The sequence below is a fragment of the Ranitomeya variabilis genome, chromosome 3 (assembly GCF_051348905.1).
Source record: "Ranitomeya variabilis isolate aRanVar5 chromosome 3, aRanVar5.hap1, whole genome shotgun sequence".
NCBI classification, from domain to species: Eukaryota; Metazoa; Chordata; class Amphibia; order Anura; family Dendrobatidae; genus Ranitomeya; species Ranitomeya variabilis.
This window is the reverse complement of record NC_135234.1, coordinates 646478338-646498991: the sequence shown is the minus strand read 5'-3', so window position 1 is coordinate 646498991 and position 20654 is coordinate 646478338. Positions and strand designations below refer to the sequence as shown.

The window sequence follows — 20654 nt, the reverse complement described above, 5'->3', positions numbered from 1 at the left end:
GACGTTACTATCTCCAGTTATACCCATACTATTTACAGGGACCAGTCATCCAACACTCACCTATGAGATGGTGAGTGGAGCATATCATAAGCCTGGACAACTAGGGCTGCTTCAAGGTACCGTTTGGGATACCCCAATTATCTGACAAATAATATGGTGGACACCGCTGTATAGTTCTTAGGGGAAGGGGAGATGTGTGGCCGTCACTAATAGGAAGGAGTTGATTGCCAATTCTGGGGAGAGGACGATATGAGACTGCAGTATTCTCCTCTTTTAGGGAGAAATCTATAGTTAAAGCTCATACAACTGCAGACCGACTCACTAAGGTTGCCGGCTCATGCCATTTTTATTATGCGGGTATAAAAGGCCGTATCAATCAGCAGCATTTATCTGTACCTGCAATATGATTCTTGTGGATGTTGTCTGCCGCCGGACGCATATAGTGCGCATGCACTGCTAAACCATACGGCCAACTGTGCAGAATGGAACGCACGCAACCGGAAGCGTGCGGTGAAGTGAGCAAACAGGCGCATGCACCGTCGGAGGTATCGACCATAGTGACGAAGTGGAGTGGGGAAGCACAGGATCTGGAAGTGTATGTGGGAATGAAGCTTGAATAGCCGGACGCTGCGCTCCACCTGCAGTACCTCTATCGGTTGAAAGCAATGAAGACATGCACAGTAGCATCTATGAAGACTCCAATTTAGTGCTAAACCCCTACAATTTAGTGCTTTCCACAACATTTCTACCCATAAGCCATCTGGTCAATTGAGAGAGTTATTTAAATGCCTCATTATTACTGTGATACTTATACCTGCAACCAGGCTGTCCTCTCTGATGTCTTCAATCTTCTGACACTGATGGTCCTATTTGCCTCCTGATGAACTCTTACCATGGGAGGGAAACGCGTCGAGGCTGTTGCGACATATTTAATGAATAACAGATCAACTCTTTTCTAATCACAAATTTTGTGACATGGAGTGTGTTTTGGGCATAGTGCAATAGGTGGTGTGTCTCTTTTTTATTTGAATTGGTGTGAATCATCCCTATGGCCTTGAAAGATATGTGGCAAAATGATGGGCTTTTGTGGTAATTAACAGTGAAACTAAATACCGCAACACCAGGTGTTTAACTCTATAAGGCATGGTGCAACATGATAGACAAGCTGAATGATATAGAGCTTCTTCATTGATTGTCATATGCACTTTAGCACTTTTTCACCTGAACTATCTTTACAAACACCATGCTTTTGTTGTCCCTCTCACTCTCTTTTGCCCTTTCCCTCACTCCCCTCTTTTGATCAAGTAGACAGGTAGAGGGAGAGTGTCTAGGGGAAGTGAGGGTGAGCCGCCATTGAGCAGGGGCGCCATATTGCGTACAAGTTATGGTGCCAAACTCCGCAGCAAGGCAGGGACATCTGGATAGGGAGCTCTGAGGGCAAGTCACGATAGATTAAAGTCACTGTTAATCTCTGGAATGATCTGTTTGTCTTACTGTTTAGTGAAAGTGTATCCAAAAATTCTGTTTGGCAGTGATCTTCCTTTTGGTCTTGTACTGAATGGTATTTTGGGGACATTATCTTTATATAAATGGTTTTCTACTCATCATCACCCCTGAGCACTTATAATAAATCCCTCTTCCTTCCGTACTCCACCTCTCCTAACCACTATATGTACCCCTTATACTCTGTACCCTGTTGGACATTGATGTCTTTGTGGGCTTAGTCTTGTTGGCTATGACCCAACATTATTTCTGGCTAGTTAGCGAATAACAGGGTGAATCTAGGGGTAGCCATTGTTGAGAGGGGAACCAAAATTGTGTTCAAGATAGGGTGCCAACCTCCGAGGTTGGGTAGGGGCACATTAAGGAATTGTGTGTTGTTCTTTAGGATTCCATTACAATAATTTCCGACCTGTCTGTTCGGCCTGGTCAAGTGTACTTTAGTAGTCTGTTTGCTGCGTATTTTTATTGAAAAAAATTAAAAGTTATATTTTATGGTATTAGTTTTTCGTGTGAGCCAATTGTTCCATTACCTACTTATCATTTCCTAAACTTGTTGTCCAGGATATACATTTTCACTGGCCTCGACGGTGAAGCCTGCATGAACGATGGCGCTCAGTCGGTCCCACAGACTTTGAATGGACAGTATGTGACCACCATTCAGTAGGTAGTGATACTAGTAGACTGCCCTATTAATTATAGCCTGTCCTATGGAAATGTGTAATTATTAGACACATCCATAGGACAGGTTATAAGCTGGGTTGTTAGAAGAGGTTTAGGTTTTAGAAAAGTTTCCAAGATTTCCAATAGTAAGTTTCTATTCTACTATTCACGTACTAAGTATATCAAAACTTCCAGAAATGAGTCACAGTTTTACTAGTTACACACAAGGGCATTATTATCCATAGATTTCATGCATCAGTGTTTAATTCATCTGACATCAGATAGGAGATGCTATATCATCAGTTGTAAACACAGACAAGAGTAGCGTCATGGTAGTAAACGCTCCACATGTCCAACCTGCTATCCAGTCCACGGCGATTCCCTCCACTCTGCCAATGCCATTGGTAACCACATCTTCTCGCCAGGTCTGGTCCCGCTTGGCTCTACTGATGGTGCTGAGCCCCATGTCCACCCAGTAGATTGTGTCGTTATCTAGAGAAGTATATAAAAAAAAATATGTCACATTCAAGAATTTTAGAACACGTGTACATTTTGCCAATACAATTGCCATAAATGTTATTCCCCTACTATCAGATGCTGTTGTAACATTGTTCTACACAAAATACAAAAAGGTAAAAAGTAACATATGCAGAGGAATGATACTTTGCTTTTAGGTTTGTTAAAGAAAGGAAAAACTTAAGGCCCCCATACATCTCAACTAAAAGTTAGCCAAACCCGATAGGAAATGTTGACAGTGTGCATGGGGCAAGAGTCCAGAAATTCTCAGACAGCCATAAAAATAAAGATTTTTTTTGCCCTGTTCGTAAAAAAAATATTTGATGCATCAGTGATTTTTTTTTGAGGCTGAAGAAAATTATACAGATACTTTTGCCTGTATTTATCATCATTTTAGAGTTTATAGTGAATGAAGATAATGTCTTCATATCAGAATTATGGGCTTTAGACGTGTATCACTTATAATTAAAATGAATTATTATGGGTTTACAATGTGTCCATAAAAATATGGTCTCTCCCCTTGGTTTGTTGAGAAATTGTCTAACAAAAAGCAAAATAGTCAACTTGGCCACCCTGGCGTAGGACACTGCCACCTCTACCCCTGCAGATGATGATGGGGGAGCAAACGTTCCCGCCTACTGAATTTCTCTTCTCTGGAAATAATCCGCTGACAGAGTCTGACAGCAGCTCCCTGACAAAGGACACAGGAGCATTCAGTTGACTGTTCCTGTAAAATGGGGGAGCTCGTTTTAAGCAAAATGACTGGTCAACAGTAATCTAATGTGTGTGGAGGTTTAGCTGCCTGACACCTCCCTTGACTTCCCATAAACATGCATGCCTTTAAACATTGGATTGGAGATGCCCTGTCCTCATTTCTCCTGACAGCTATAGAAGTCGAGAGCGCCCCACTTTACACACAAGACCCAATATGTCTGGTCAGCCAAGGACCAGGAACAAGCAGGTAGTGGTGGGACAATATGAAAACCATTACAATATTACAAATATGCCACTTACTAGACAAAATGCCCTGCAAAGTAGAGAATCTTACCAGCATGGAAATCCATCCCAACAGCCAGGGAAGTACCAGAGACCGGAACCAGAGCATCAGACTTATCTGTTGGGTCCAAAGGAATTCCCCGGATCCCTTCATGTACAGAGTACAGCAAGAAGGAGCCAACTCCTGCCACAAAGCAGTGCACACAATGTGTCAGATATTACACTTACGTGGCCACCATGAACAAAGGAGCCACAGATGTAAAGAAACCTCATGTCCACTGGAAATAGCCACAATTAGTTACATAGACTGCAGATCAATAATATCTAGCCAACCATGCAATTGGGCAAGCAGTAGGTTGTCCGTACTCACCCTCACAGGTCTGCTGCCCGACTTTCAGGCTGTAGCCAGCGGTGCACATACAGGATCTTGTTGTGGCGGAGGTTGGAAGACACAATTGGGAGCAATCTCCATTATTGACAGAGCAGTTGTTGGTTCCTAAAATGAGAGTAGCATGAAAAGGAGACCAAAGTACAAATAAGGAGGAGAAAGACCCCTTCCTCTACTACCACGGTCTCCTTCCTACCTTTCTGGATCTCCTCATCATAGACCTTCATGTGCATGACTTGATTGGTGTTCTGACGCAAGACCCTGGGGTCTGACCCATCCTTCTTATTGCAAGTTCCCATTTTGTCAGAAGCATGGTCTGCCCACCACAGTTTGTCACCTGAGGAAATGAGAAATAGTAAAGAACGGATCTGGCAAAGTATGCACTATAAAATCCATAGTAATAAGAATGTGCATGCTAAATCGGCTGCGGCTCTGAAATAAGTAACTATTGCAAAACAATTTCCACTGTGTTTTCTATATGTAGGAAAAAAAAACTTCCTATTTTTTTAATAAGCCCCAATATAGAGAATCTGTCACCTTGATTTCAGTGATGTGTAAGTTACTAGATTATTGCTACAGTTTTGATAAAATCCTTGTTTTATCTGCAGCAGATCTAGTAGTTCTCTGAATGAGGAGCTTTGCATAACCCCGCCTACAACACTGAGTGGTAGCTTTCAGTGTACACTGTGCATAGGCAGAAAGCTGCAATCAGTGATGGGGGCGCGGTTACACAGACCTCAAGAATAGAGCGGGCGTCATGGCAGCAGGTTTACTAGTCCTGTAGTGATTGCCTGCTGATAAAACTGTGATTTTATCAAAACTACAGCTGTGTTCGAGTGACACATCACTCGAATAGGGTTTGTTGTCTCCAAATTATGCTGCTCTCTATTTGTCAAAAACATGGTGACAGATTCCAATTAAAGAGGACCTTTCACCAGGTTGAGCATCTTAAACAGGCCACATCATGGAATAGTCGCTGCAGGGCTGAGTAAAACATATTTTATTTTTTAAATTTCTCCTCTACATTGCAGAAATATGAGTTGGCAAACTTTCAAATGGGCATGTTGGGCAGCTGTTTTTGTTCGGACTCCAAGTCAGATATGCTGAATCGCCAGTGAGGCCGAATTATGAGCCGAGCGCTCGGAGAAAAGCATGCACACTTGTTGGGAGCAAGTCACTTTTCTGTTCATTCACACAAGAATGCTACCTCTTATACAATTTACAGCAGTGTAACTCATGTAGCCCCCCTGGTACCCAGGTCATGACGAATTTATTTACCATGTACCCAAAACATGTTTTTGCATAATCATAAAACCATTGCACATGAGATAAGAAGTATTAAACCCTTGAATATGAGACTATGACACCAATATAAAAACAAATTCTATAACAAGGAGGAAAAACATTAACCCTTCTATATCAGGCATTACCAGAGTTTTGTCTCCGTGGGTGTGCATTTCTTCCCCTATACACTGCGTGCAGAATTATTAGGCAAGTTGTATTTTAGAGGATTATTTTTATTATTGATCAACAACTATGTTCTCAATCAACCCAAAAGACTCATAAATATCAAAGCTTAATATTTTTGGAAGTTGGAGTGGTTTTTTTTTTAGATTTGGCCATCTTAGGAGGATATCTGTTTGTGCAGGTAACTACTACTGTGCAGAATCATTAGGCAACTTTATTAAAAAACAAACATATTCCCATCTCACTTATTTATTTTCACCAGGTAAACCAATATCACTGCACACAATTTAGAAATAAACATTTCTGACATGCAAAAACAAAACCAAAAAAATTAGTGACCAATATAGCCCCCTTTCTTTCTGATGACACTCAGCAGCCTTCCGTCCATAGATTCTGTCAGTTGCTTGATCTGTTTACATTGCGTGCAGCAGCCACCACAGCCTCCCAGACACTGTTCCGAGAGGTGTACTGTTTTCCCTCCCTGTAGATCTCACATTTTATGAGGGACCACAGGTTCTCTATGGGGTTCAGATCAGGTGAACAAGGGGCCATGTCATTATTTTTTCTTCTTTGAGACCTTTACTGGCCAGCCACACTGTGGAGTAGTTGGAGGCATGTGATGGAGCATTGTCCTGCATGAAAATCATGTTTTTCTTGAACGATACCGACTTCTTCCTGTACCACTCTTGAAGAAGTTGTCTTCCAGAAACTGGCAGTAGGTCTGGGAGATGAGCCTCACTCCATCCTCAACCCGAAAAGGTCCCACAAGTTCATCTTTGATGATACCAGCCCATACCGGTACCCCACCTCCACCTTGCTGGCGTCTGAGTCGGAGTGGAGCTCTCTGCCCTTTACTGATCCAGCCCCTGGTCCATTCATCTGTCCCATCAAGAGTCACTCTCATTTCATCAGTCCATAAAACATTTGAAAAGTCAGTCTTAAGATATTTCTTGGCCCAGTCTCAACGTTTTATCTTATGTTTCTTGTTCAAAGGTGGTCGTTTTTCAGCCTTCTTTACCTTGGCCATGTCCCTGAGTATCGCACACCTTGTACTTTTTGTTACTCCAGTAATGTTGCAGCTCTGAAATATGGCAAAACTGGTGGCAAATGGCATCTTGGCAGCTTCAAGCTTGATTTTCCTCAATTCATGGGCAGTTATTTTGCGCCTTTTTTGCCCAACACGCTTCTTGCGACCCTGTTGGCTATTTGCCATGAAACGTTTGATTGTTGGGTGATCAGGCATTTAAAAGTTTGGCCATTTCAAGCCTGCTGCATCCCTCTGCAAGACATCTCACAATTTTGGACTTTTCAGAGCCTGTCAAATCTCTCTTCTGACCCATTTTGCCAAAGGAAAGGAAGTTGCCTAATAATTAAGCACACCTTATATAGGGTTTTGATGTCATTAGACAACACCGCTCCTCATTACAGAGATGCACATCACCTGATTTACTTAATTGGTAGTTGGCTCTCAAGCCTGAACAGCTTGGAGTAGGACAACATGTATAAAAAGTATCATGTGATCAAAATACAACTTGCCTAATAATTTTGCATGCAGTGTATGAAGTTGACTAACTCTCCCCCTCACTGACTGCCATGAGGTGAGATCTGGAAGTGTTTGTAATGATACATAGCTCAGCTCTACAGTATCTATAGATAGTAGCTGCAGAGATCAGTGAGCATGACAAACTCTGCTTAGGATTGGTCAACCTCATGCAGGGAAAGAATTACACGCTCCTAGAGACAAATCTCTGGTTAAGCCAAACTGGAATTGTAACTTAAACTTTACAAGCTAATATACCCGCCGAGGAGAGGAGAAATTAAAATATAGAAAATACGTTTTACCCAGCTCAGCAGCCACTATTCCATCATGTTGATAGTTTAACCCCTTAGTGACCGAGCCAAATTTATTAAATCTGACCAGTGTCACTTTATGTGGTAATAACTCTGGAATGCTTCAATGGATCCCATTAACTTTTAAATAGTTTTTTCGTGACACATTGTACTTTATGATAACAGTAAATTTAAGTTAATGTTTTGCGTTTATTTATAAAAATATCAGAAATGTTACAAAAATTTTAAAAAATTAGCAATTTTCAAACTTTGAATGATTATCCCTTTAATCCAGATAGTCATACCACACAAAAACAATAGTAAATAACACAGGTCAACAAAAAAAATTTTTTTTTCTGGTGTCCAAAATATTTTAATGAATTTGGGGTATTTTTGGGGTGCTGATTCTGAATATGCTATCAGTTTTGCCAGATTGGCTCAAGTTTTTGAGATTTTTGGTATCTTATTTATAGCACTTGTTGGTAAATGCGACGCATCATCTCATTAATTTCTTTGGATTAGTACTTGAACTGAGCAGTTCTCAATATAGTTTTGTGTTAGTGTTCTAAAAGTTTGTTCATAGCTTGATTTTTGCACTAACTTTATGTTGTTGTCTGTTTTCCAGTGAAAAGCATGAACTCATCAAGAAGAAGTTGTCTTAACGATCCAGACTCATTCTGTTACATTTGTGGTGAATACACACTGCCAAAACATAGAAGAAACATAACAGACTTCGTAAAAAAAGTGTATTTTGCCTATTTTGGGGTTATGCTTGGGGACCAAGACAAGTTTTGGGCACCACACATAGTGTGCAAAGCATGTATCGAATTATTACGAAAATGGAGCAAAGGACAAAGAAAAAGCTTCAAATTTGGTGTTCCAATGGTGTGGAGAGAGCCAAAAAATCATCATGATGACTGTTATTTCTGTGCAGTGCAAGTGCAAGGATTCAATAAGCATAAGAAACGAAAATGGGAGTAACATGGAATCTGCAAGAAGGCCTGTCCCTCATTGTGAAGATGTGCCTGTACCTGTGTTTACCATAAATAACAGTCATCATGATGATTTTTTGGCTCTCTCCACACCATTGGAACACCAAATTTGAAGCTTTTTCTTTGTCCTTTGCTCCATTTTCGTAATAAGTCGATACATGCTTTGCACACTATGTGTGGTGCCCAAAACTTGTCTTGGTCCCCAAGCATAACCCCAAAATAGGCAAAATACACTTTTTTTACGAAGTCTGTTATGTTTCTTCTATGTTTTGGCAGTGTGTATTCACCACAAATGTAACAGAATGAGCGGAATTGATAAATCTGCAGGGCAAAACCGCTGCGGTTATCCCTGCAGATTTATCGCGGTTTGTTCCGCGGTTTCCACTGCGGGTTTCCGCCTATACTATTGATGCTGCATATGCAGCAATATGCAGCATCAATAGTAATGTAAAAAATAATAAAAATTGGTTATACTCACCCTCCGATGTCCGGATCTCCTCGGTGCTGCAGGCGGCTGTGCCGACAAGGACCTTCGTGACGTCACGGTCATGTGACCGCGGCGTCATCACGGTCATGTGACCGCGACGTCACCACAGGTCCTGCTAGCACAGCAACTGAGACCAGACGCCGCGGGCAGCGCTGAGAGGTGAGTATAGCATTATTTTTTATTTTAATTCTTTTTTTTACACCAAAATATGGTTCCCAGGGCCTGGAGGAGAGTCTCCTCTCCTCCACCCCGGGTACCATCTGCACATTATCCGCTTAACTTCCCGCAACGTGGGCACAGCCCCATGCGGAAAGTGAGTGGATCAATGCATTTCTATGGGTGCAGAATCGCTGCAATTCTGCACCAAGAAGTGACATGCTCCTTCTTTTTTTCCGCAGAAAAGCCGCGCGGCTTTTTCCGCGGAAATCCGCAGCGTGGGCACAGCGGGTTTTGTTTTCCATAGGGTAACATTGTACTGTACCCTGCATGGAAAACTGCTGCGGATCCGCAGTGTCAAATCCGCTGTGGATTCGCGGCAAAACCCGCAAAGTGTGAACGTAGCCTTAGGCCATGTTCACACTTCGCGGGTTTTACCGCGGATCCGCGGCGATTTTGATGCTGCGGGTCCGCAGCAGTTTCCATAGCGTTTACATTAACATGTAAACCCTATGGAAACCGCAAACCGCAGTGCACATGCTGCGGGAAAAATCGCGCAGAAAGGTAGCGGTTTACAACCCGCATCATGTCACTTCTCTGCGCTGCGATTCTGCACCCATAGGAATGCATTGATCCGCTTACTTCCCGCATGGGGCTGTGCCCACGTTGCGGGAAGTAAGCGGATAATGCGCGGTTGCTACCCGGGGTGGAGGAGAGGAGACTCTCCTCCAGGCCCTGGGAAGCATGAATAGTGTAAAAAAAAAGAATTAAAATAAAAAATGATGTTATACTCACCTCTCAGTGCTGCACGCGGCCGTCCCCGGTCTCAGTTGCTGTGCGAACAGGACCTGCGGTGACGTCACGGTCACATGACCGTGATGACGCCGCGGTCACATGACCGTGACGTCACGAAGGTCCTTCTCGGCACAGCAACTTTGGAACCGGACCGCCGGGTGCAGCGCCGAGGAGATCGCGACGTCAGAGGGTGAGTATAACCAATTTTTATTATTTTTAACATTACTATTGATGCTGCATATTGTTGCATATGCAGCATCAATAGTATAGGCGGAAACCCGCAGCGGAAACCGCGGAACAAACCGCGATAAATCTGCAGGGATAACTGCAGCGGGTTTGCCCTGCAGATTTATCAAATCCGCTGCGGGAGAACCCGCAGAGCACACCGCAAAGTGTGCACATAGCCTAACGCTGCACAGAATCATATTGAATTGTAGAAAGGTTTTTATAAGTACTTTACCCATTATTGCCAATGCTGTTGCTTTTCCTAGATAAGTTTTCATAGTAAGAAAAATTTCCAGTCCTTTTCCGTTGAGGTTACATCTATTGATGGTCCCAGCTCCAGAACTGATCCAGTAAAGCTTTTTCTCAAGGTAATCAATTGATAATCCTGCAAAGCAGAGAAAGAGAATGACTAACTATATAATATTCAGCACATCCAATAGTTATATACAGAAGTGTTAATATGTGTATTGTGCTCAAGATCCACTTTTTTATATTATTATGTCTGTGAAAGGGGCACCAGATATTCATACACTTCTGACTCAGGATCAGTAAATGACTGATGAACTGTCGCTTTAAAATCTCACCGACTGGTCCCTTCTGTCCAACAAAGAGGACTGTTTGCTCTGAGCCATCCATATTAGCCATGCTGATGTTGTCCCCATCTGTCCAGTAAAACTTCCTGAAAGAAACACACTGATTATTCCATGTCCAGCCACATGTGCCTAGAATAAGATTAGCCGCACGCACCACACTGAGGCAATTACCTAAACAGAACGCACACACAAACCACAACCACTCTCCAATATTCCAGACCATGATTACTGCCTGCACAATGACTGTAGAGAAATACCAGCCAACAACAGAAAAACCGCTCAGTGTCTTCTAGAGCATCACATGCCACGTGTATGCAGGTTCCAATATTTTACCTGAAATAATATTAGCGTTCTCACCCCGAACACTGACTTTTCCAGGAAGTCCATGTTACTGTTCGGGTTCGGAATCCCGAACATCGGGTGTTTCCCATGCTGTCAGCTGTATGACAGCGTATAAAACACAGGTGGCTCTGATCTGCGGTAAGGTCATTATCACCGGACAGAAAGCTGTGGTTCCCATGCTGTCAGATGACAGAGTGAGCCAGCAGCTGTGACCGGCGGTAAAAGGGGTTACTGCTGATCACAGGTGTTAGTTGATGGAAGAGTACTACTGTCATCAGCCTACGCCTGCTGTCAATGATAACAGCAAGAGCAGTCACCAGTGATAGGAGTATTCCTCAGTTGGTGCATGTGCTATAAATACTTTTTTTTTTTTAAATTACGTGGGGTCTCTTCTATTTTTGATAACCAGAGCAGGCAAAACTGACAGCTGCAGGCTGTAACTCTCAGCTGTCAGCTTTATCATGGCTGGTTATCAAGAATAGAGTGTTACCACGCCATTTTTTAAATTACTTAAATAAATCATTTAAAAAAACGGTGTTGGGTCCCTCCATTTTTGACAACTAACCAAGCTAACGCAAATAGCTGGGGGCTGGTATTCTCAGATTGGTGAGGGGCTATGGATATCGGCCCCCACGCAGTCTAAAAATAGCAGCCAGCAGCCACCATAGGAAAGGTGCATATAATAGATGCGCCAACTCTGGCGCTTTGCCCAGCTCTTCTCTTTTGCCCTGGTGCTGTTTCAAGTGGGGTAATAGTTGTTGGTAATAGCTGTTTTATGGTAGCTGACATCAAGCCCACAGGCTAGTAATGGAGAGGCATCTATAAGACGCCCCCATTACTAGCGCCATAGTTCGATTGTAAAAAAAAAAAAAACACAGCCAGAATAACGTAATTGAAATAAAAATAAAAAGCACAGTTCTACTCACTATTACACCTAATGTATTGAAGACCATGTTCCCTGGAAAAAAACAGAAAATAAAAAACAACCATAATACTCACCTTTACGCCTAATCCACCGATGCCCATGAAAAAAATAACCATCTCTCTCACCTGCCCGAAGTGAAGATAGTCCATTATGTCCCACGACGTTATGGATATAAATTGGAGAGCAGACACATCGGTGACCGCTCTCCCAGCCAGCTGGCTCACACTGACACAGGAGCGTAATCACGCTTATGCAGTGTCTACCACTGAGCAGCTATGAGAAAGTTCACCGGAGTTCATAGCTATTCTTTCTCACGCAGCGAGCAGTGCCCTAAGAAAGGCCTTCGGGGTTCACTAGCTATGAACTCCAGTAAACTTTTTCAGTGCTGAACACTGCAGAGGCTCGATTATGCTCCTGTCTCAGTGTGAGCCAGATGGCGTGGAGAGCACTCACTGATGTGACTAATCTCTAAATCATCCAGATCATCATTGAACAGTATGGATTATCTTCACATCAGACAGGTGAAGGATATGGCTGTTTATTTTGTATTTTTTCCAGGGGACATGGTCTTCAATGGATTAGGCGTAAAGGTGAGTATAACCGTTCCTTTTTATTTTTATTAAAACAAAGGAATCAGTGTCTTTATTTCAATTAAAGGATTTTATTCTGGCTGTGTCTTTTTTACACTTTAACTATGGAGTTAGTAATGGGGGTTTCTTATAGATGCCTCTCCATTACTAACCCCTGGGCTTGATAGCTGCCAATACAACACTAACATCAACCCCACAACTATTACCCCACTTGCCACCACACCAGGGCAAGTGGGAACAGCGAGGCGAAGCGACAGATTTGGAGCATCTTATTGATGAACCGACTTGTCACAGTGGTGTTACAAGACCGCGTTGGTATCTGTGAGTTTTCTACAATGACCCATTCTGTCATAAATGTTAGTAAGAGCAATCTGGGAGGAGGCCAATATTCATGGCCCTTTCTTAGGCTATTAATATCAGCCTGCAGCTGTCCACATAGCCTTTGCAGGTTATTGAGTATAGGGGGGACCCCAAATTATAATTTTTTTGGGAGGGGTCTTCCCTATAATGACCAGTAAAGACTAAGCAAACAGCTGTGAGCTGATATTAATAGCTTGGGAACCTTTATCGCTATTAGCTCCTTCTCAGAATATTAACATCAGCCCTCAGCCATCGGCTTTCCAACTGGGGCTTATGAAAATTACGAGGGACCAACCATGATAAGCCGACTACTGAGTGTTGAAGCCCACAGCTGATGGTTTTGCCTGCGCTGGTATCAAAAATAGAAGAGACCTCATGTAATTTTATTTATTTAATTATTGATGGCAGAATAATTGTGATGATGAATACTCTTATCAGGGGCACCTGCTCTCGCTATTCTCAGTGACAGCAATCGTAGGTTGATTAGAGTAGTACTCTCTCATCAGCCAATGCCTGTGACCAGCGGTAACCTTTTACCACCGGTCACAGCTGTTGGCTCACGCTGTCATCTGACAGCGTTTGAACCGCAGCTCTGACCAGCGGTAATGATCTTACCACTGATTAGAGCCTGTGTTTGCATCACTGTCATGCAGATAACAGCATTGCAAACAATAGCTGTTCAGGCCCCCCATTCATCTGAATGGGGTCCGGGTACTCGAATCAAACTTTTTTTTTTTTTAGATGATCGGTCGAACCTCCTGGACCCGAACATCAATGGGTTTTCACTTCACTACTCTCCCTGCAAATAGAAGAGGACTTAGATCATCATACAGCATACTAAGTAATCACGAAGTAACTCGTAATCATCTGGAGAATAGCAAGGAGAAAGACATAAAAAGTCTATATGGACAAAATTATAGGGATTACATTTGAGCAAAAACATGAGCAGTACCTTAGTCCAGTGGCCACTGTCTGTGGCCTCCAGACAATAGCTCTGCAAACCTTCCAATGCCTGCAGGCGCCTCTTCTGATTAGCAGGTCTGGCACGTCATGTGTGTCACTCCTCAATGATGACTATAGTTCAAAAGAATGAGCTGAGGATGCCAGTAGGTAAGAGGAGATACACAGGGATCTGGTCTGGCAGTCATGGGCTACAGGAACGGCCAGTGGACCAGGCTCTTGTTTTTTTTTCTCAACTCTAGTCCTATTACTTTTGTCCACATAGTAAGTCTGTCTTTCTACTTTCAATTCTACTGGTGACTAGCAGGACCTATGATTAGCAGGTGACTAGCGGAATGAAGGACCCTGGTCAAGTGGCCATGTTGGTAAATCCATGGCTGCTGGTTGGTGTGAATATTTTGCTCAATTTCATTTTGGACACACCTTTGATTAATAATCTCATTTTTTTCTTTCAGTCCCATTGCCAAAAGTGCATAATATCTAGCCCCTCGCCATGCAGTCTGCTCTTACTAACATTTATGACAGAATGGGTCATTGTAGAAAGCTCACAGATACCAACGCGGTCTTGTAACACCACTGTGACAAGTCGGTTCATGATATTTTTTGCCTAATTAATATTCCACCATCAATTGTGAGTAGTATTATTGAAACATGGACGCATTTAAGCTCCACAAGAACTCAGTCACAAAGTTGTTAGGACAAGTACAGTTAGAGTGGGGTCACTGACTGATGAGGTGCAGAGTTCATAAAAGTCACCAACTCTCTGCTATCTCAAATGCAGAATCCAAACCTCCTCTAGCATTATCATCAGCCAAAATCTGTGCACCAGGAGCTTCATGACATGGGTTTCCATAGTTGACAGCTAAATGGAAGCCTTAAATTACCAAGCTTCAGATGAAGTGAGAAAAGACACCACCATTGGATTCTGAAGTAATGGAAATGTGTTCTGTGGAGTGATGGATCACTCTTCTCTATCTGGAAGTCTGATAGACAAGACTCAGTTTGGTGAATTCTAGGAGAAGGTTACCTAACTGCATTGTGACAATTGTAAAAATTTGGAGGAGGGAGGGTTGTTGGGTTGTTTTTCATTGGTTGGCCTAGTCTCAATAGTCCCAGTGAAGAGAATTCTTAATTCTTTACATATCAAGACATTTTGGACAATTTTACTCTTCTAACTTGTGGTAACAGTTTGGGGAAGGCCCTTCTCTGTTCTAGGATTAGTCTGCTCCAGTGCGCCAAGCAAGGCCCATAAAGGCATGGACTGCGAATGTTGGTTTGGAAGAACATGACTGGGCGCAGCAAGTCCTGACCTCAACCCCATTGAACAGTTTTGGGATGAACTAGAATAGAAACTGCAAGCCAGAACCTATCCTTCAACATTAGTGTCTAACCTCATGAATGGTCTTGGGGATGAATGAGCAAAAATTCCCTCTTGCAGAAATCCTTCCCAGAAGAGCGGAATCTGTTATAGCTGCAAATGGACCAACTCCATATTAATGTCTAAGCATTTACAATGGTAGGTCATAAAAGTTCCTGTAATTGTATTGTGTAGGTTCCCCAAACTTTTGACATATAGTATAGATAGATATTACACACGTCAACTATCAAGTGAGAGTAGAGTCATTTTATGAATAGTACCAAATTTTAAATGCGGGCTGAATATTAAAAGTGATACTCTGTTTTAGGTAATGATTACATTATTGTACCAAAGAAAAGTTCTACAAACTTTACAATATGTTTTATAGAGATCCAAGACTTTGATATTGATAGCAACCCCTTTTATCACTGAGGAAAACCCTTTGAGGAATCTTTAACACATGAGATGTCATCATGTAAGAAAACCTTGCTGGTTCTTTCATGTCTTCTAAACCAAAGCAAGACATCTTTCTCCTTTTATACTTAAAGTGTTGAAAACTGACTTTTTTCCTACTTTGATGTTTCCGACAGTATTTTTTTTTGTACTTTTTATCACCCACTTCTAAAATAGCAGCTGCTGTTATCAGGTAGAGAAGTGGCATTGGATCACACAAATATTCAATAGTCACTGGAGAAGAAATAGGAAGATTCCCCCACAAAGTAAGGTCTGTACATTATCCCTCATCGAATAAACCGAGCAGCTGAAATATATTACCAAGCATCAAATTTCCATAGGATACCGTGTATATGTGTAGTATTTTATATGGCTGCTGGAAGTATTGCTGGGCATTATGCATATAGGTGGGATGAAAAGTCTGAACCTCTAAATATAATGATTCTGTTGAATGCAGCCAGTGAATTCTTGGATGTGTGTTGGGGTCTGCGTGACATTATCACGGTGTCTGATCCACAGTTTCCTCACATTAATTTCCCGTAATGAACCCAGCTCTCCCACACAGATGGCTCTGCTTATTTCCACATTACTGGAAGCCTCTTGGTCCACCCCACATCCAGGCCAGCCAGGGACAGAAAAGCAACCAGAAGTAGTCACACTTTCCTGTGTGCCACAGAGCAGAGCCCCTGCAGGAAGAAATGTGAACTGCAGCGAGTGTGCTTGTAGAAACAACAACCCCGGGCAACTTCCGAAACGCACTACCCAGATTAGTATTAATAGTGGAAAAATGTCTATTCACAAAACATCCACGCCAAACCGCGTAACACCTAAAGCGGACTGCCCGGGTTCTCAATGTGTTTACTGAAGGTTTTTCCTTTAGTTCATTTATATTCTTATATAAGTGCTAAACCTGGCCATAGAAACCGAAATATGTGGTCACTACAACTAAGGATGTGAAGAACAAATCCGGTCATAGCACATGGATCTCCCACATACAAAGAAAGCCATCTGATCATCATTTATGGACTTACATCCTCCAGTAGAGAACATTTTCCTAGTAAATACGTCAGTAAATGTCAGACCGAGGTCTAGACTTCCAGTAACTAGAGAGAACTTTTTGTTTTGGCCCTTTTCTGTATATTTGTACATCAGCTCTGTATTACATGGGGATTTAGTTTACACCTTACAGATGGTTCTATATATGGGACACTATTTCTTCTCTGTTCACATTTGGATAGTATTATAGTTCCATTATAAGGAGCAAAAAAAGGCAAAATGAGAGCAGTGAGTGATCCGTCACGTGTCGGGTTTACCCCGAGAGAGGAGCTAAAAGATTGCAGCGTCTGAAGCACTTCTTCCTCATATTAAAAGGTTGCAGGTTTCTGTCAGCAGTGCAGGGGTTAAATTGTTCAGCTTGGAGTCTCTGAAGCTTTCTGCATGGAGGATCTCAGATGTGCAATATCAGCCACTCCCCTCTCCTATTTATTCTTGTCTCTGGCAATCTGGATAGTGTTAATCTTGTACTGCCTGGTGAGAAGTGGAGGAGTCGGTTTTGGTAGAGGCGCTTTGGAAAATTATTCTGTAACTGTTGCTTGGTGTTTCCGCTGTGTGCATAGTCCCCATCCTCTCCCATTTTGTTTACCTTCCCAATCTCTCCGATGTTCCTCTCTGTTGTGAGTGCATATTTTGTATGATTGGTATTTTCATTTATCCGTGTACATCCTTCCTTGTTTGTCTGGTTTGTGTATATTCATAAATTATTCCTCCTCACTTCCCTGCACGGGGAAGGGGAGAGGTAATGGCTGATTGAGGAGTTCAGCAAGGTATGTGGTCCCAGTATCTTCACCATCAGAAGTAACCTGGGGAACAGGGATAGCTAGGGCTCCCCTAGTATTAGGGACAGGGAAGGAGTCCCTGCCATGAGACAACAGAATTGTGACATCACTGTGACCACAAAACCCCACTCCTTATAGTGAGGTCCATCAGTTTTTTGTAATTTTACTAAACACAAGAACACGACGGAATCTATGATAAAACCTACTGGTAGGATAAAAATCAGAAACCTACAAACTGGTAGCGCTGTTAATAGGACAGTTCAGCCCATTAGAATGATGATTTAATAGGGTTGTCGCATTACAGACACAATCTGGCCTCAGTCATCTGTATTTCACGTACATGTTCCATCCATCCCTGCTTTTCATAGATAAAACACATAACCATTATAGTCTATAGGGCTGGTCATATTTTTTATGGGGCTTTAAATAAAGTGAGTGCCCCCTTCTACTTCCCCCTCAAAAAAAGCAAAAACAGAGACATTTTGTTTTATCTGAGTCACAAATTAAACTCAACCATTCAAATCAATGTGTCTACAGAAATAAAAAAAATAAAAAATAAATAAAAATGGATAGCACATGGTCATCTGAGTGCTGTACGGTTTTTAGGTTTTCATGAGTAGAAAAGGTCTGGAAATGTGTGTTTTTTCATACAAGAAAAATGGACGACTGATCGTTCAAAAAATAAAAAAAGTAGACGAAAATCAATTTCTCACTTATGAAAAAAAAAATGCACTTCTGAATGAGGCATAAGTCCAATTGCTGTTTGCTAGTGGCCAAGACTTTAGGCAAACAGCTAAGTTTGCAACAACAGCTCAGGGAAGATGTAATATTATATGCAGCTATTCAGTAAAAGTTCACATACACCAATATTGCCGTTGTTCTGGTAGCTTGACCTCATAACCTCATTAACCCTTACTAGAAAGCACAAGTTAGTGGGAACTTGGTTTGTGACATCCAGAATGCAGAGATTATTATGAAGAGCTTCACCTTACATTATGAAAGTAATTTATCACATTTGATTTCAATTTCTGAATTTTTTGCAAACATTTCCATACATGACACTACCAGACACACAGTATATATTATATACACACACACACAAACTTTGATTTCAGCACCGTTGCTATTTTCCTATCTCCACCATTTCATACTTTTTCTTTGTTCATATATTATTGACCATCACGTCCTCACTTCCTAACCCCTTCCTTTCTTCATTGTCCTCTCCTTTATGGGAGTTCTTCGAAGCTCTTCAGCCTTTTTAAATCCAGTTACAGTATTGTGCATATTTGTCTTATTACCTTAAGAAAGGCGCAGGTCCAGCCCAGTTGATGTGACTCAAAAACGTTGCTCTCCGGATCTTACCCTTTCCATGAGCGCAGTCCGCATATCGTGATAATCTCCGATTTGGCAAACTGCTATCTGAACAATACTCTCCTCCCGTCACAGGCTACAGCGATGGCACATCAGGTTTCTACAGGTGTTGTTTCCTGACACAACCCCTACAGGTGTTGTTTCCTGACACAACCCCTACAGGTAAGCGTTACCATCACCCCCTACCCCCATTTTGTTCCTTTGCGTACTGCCATATCTGTGCACCTTTATCCCATTCAGATCTTCCCCCAGTCTAAGGATTAGAGTTTATCAATCTATCCTCCAGTGTCTACTAACGAAGTTTCTAAGTACATTATTTTTGTCTTCACCTATTCTACAGCAAATTGTGCTTCCACCATTACTAAGAAAAATGAGAATAGCTGGATCGGTATTTTTCCTACACAAAGGCTTAAGGAAGATAACCAATTACTTTAAAATGTAAATAACTTACAATTATCACCATCATTCAACCAAATAAAGCAGGAACTCACCCCTCCAGAGGATTCACCACAAGGCAGTGGGGTTTGTCCAAGCCCTGGACGACTGCATTCTTGAAAGATCCATCTAAGCGAGCCACATTGATTTGCTTTTTATTAGCGTCGTAACTTGTCCAGAAGAGGTTCCTAGACACCCAGTCGACAGCCAGACCTTGAGCATTTGGCAAGTCTAAAAATTCAAAGTGGATAAACAAAAATTATATACACAATTTATTTATTGAAACTCTTAAAAACAACATTTAAATAATAAAAATAGTATATAAAACAACGTCTTATATACTTCTAGTAGGAGAGTCCTACAATAACACTTGCAGTTTATTACCTGCAGACACCACAGTCTCCACTCCGGTGCCATTGATGAAAGCTCTCTTGATGGTTTGGGTGCGGACGTCCGACCAGTAGATGCGCTGCTCTATGGCATCATAGTCTACTACAGTGACATTGTCGATATCCGGGACAGTGAAAGAGATGATGTAGTTGTAATATGGGTTATCTATGTCAACTCCACGGATTTCCATCTGGCGAGCATACAACAGGAATCTTCTGGATTCTGGAAGTGTAAAATGAGAAACTGAGGGATTTTCTTCTTAGAAATAAAATATTTTATGTGAATTTTAATACAGATCAAGTTAACGAGGTATTCAGGATATGCCAAAAAGATATAAAAGATGCAGAACCCAGCACTGGGACCTGCATCAATCTCAAGAACAGGACTCATATGCAAATGAGATATTAAGTGCTTTGGACATTACACAGCATTTAAGGAGACATTGCCTTGTTTCCCTGGCCTAACCAGGCTATCAATCAAGCTAAAGAGGCTAGTGCTGGGGGGAGGGGGGGGGGAGAGGGGGAGAAACAACCTCAAGAGTCAGAGTCCTGGAAAGTGCTATGTCAAAGCTACAGCACTAAAAGTTTCATTTGCATATGAAATGCAATGTTAATCACTCAGAAATGCAGCAACAGATAGAACATATAAAGGTGTTGATGGAGTTAGCTTTGAAAGACCTGTATGAACATATATGCAGATTGGGGGGGGGGGGGATTTGACCATACTGACAAAGTTTCCTAAAAGCACCACTCCAATATTTTTTTTACATAAGGTACCTGAGCTTAGTCTTATACTTAACTGTTGAGTTCTTCAGCTGTTTCTCTTACTGCTCCACACACCATAATTTTGTGACTGCAATGTTTGACTATTCGGGCTCTCATAAGCTTAAATTGTGCTGGGACTTTTGATTCGCAGCAAACACTGGAGCGACCCAGCAGGTCACAGAGGCTAACTGGAACGGCGCCGATAACAGATGAAGATGGCGGCTGGTAAGTAGGAGACTGGGGCGGCGGTGTCAAGAAGCTTGG

The 20654-nt window shown here is 42.0% G+C and overlaps 1 protein-coding gene across 1 annotated transcript in view; it reads right to left on the bottom strand.

The window, feature by feature from the left end:
* LRP1 (LDL receptor related protein 1) overlaps positions 1-20654 on the bottom strand; it is a 379537-nt gene that overhangs the window by 114054 nt on the left and 244829 nt on the right. Inside the window, exons 29-36 of the mRNA XM_077297715.1 lie at positions 19621-19848; positions 19293-19467; positions 10600-10694; positions 10251-10400; positions 4260-4400; positions 4046-4171; positions 3728-3859; positions 2521-2655 (exon numbers count right to left, since the gene is read on the bottom strand). Coding sequence (XP_077153830.1) covers positions 2521-2655; positions 3728-3859; positions 4046-4171; positions 4260-4400; positions 10251-10400; positions 10600-10694; positions 19293-19467; positions 19621-19848 — 1182 coding nt within the window. The remainder of the gene's footprint in view (positions 1-2520; positions 2656-3727; positions 3860-4045; positions 4172-4259; positions 4401-10250; positions 10401-10599; positions 10695-19292; positions 19468-19620; positions 19849-20654) is intronic.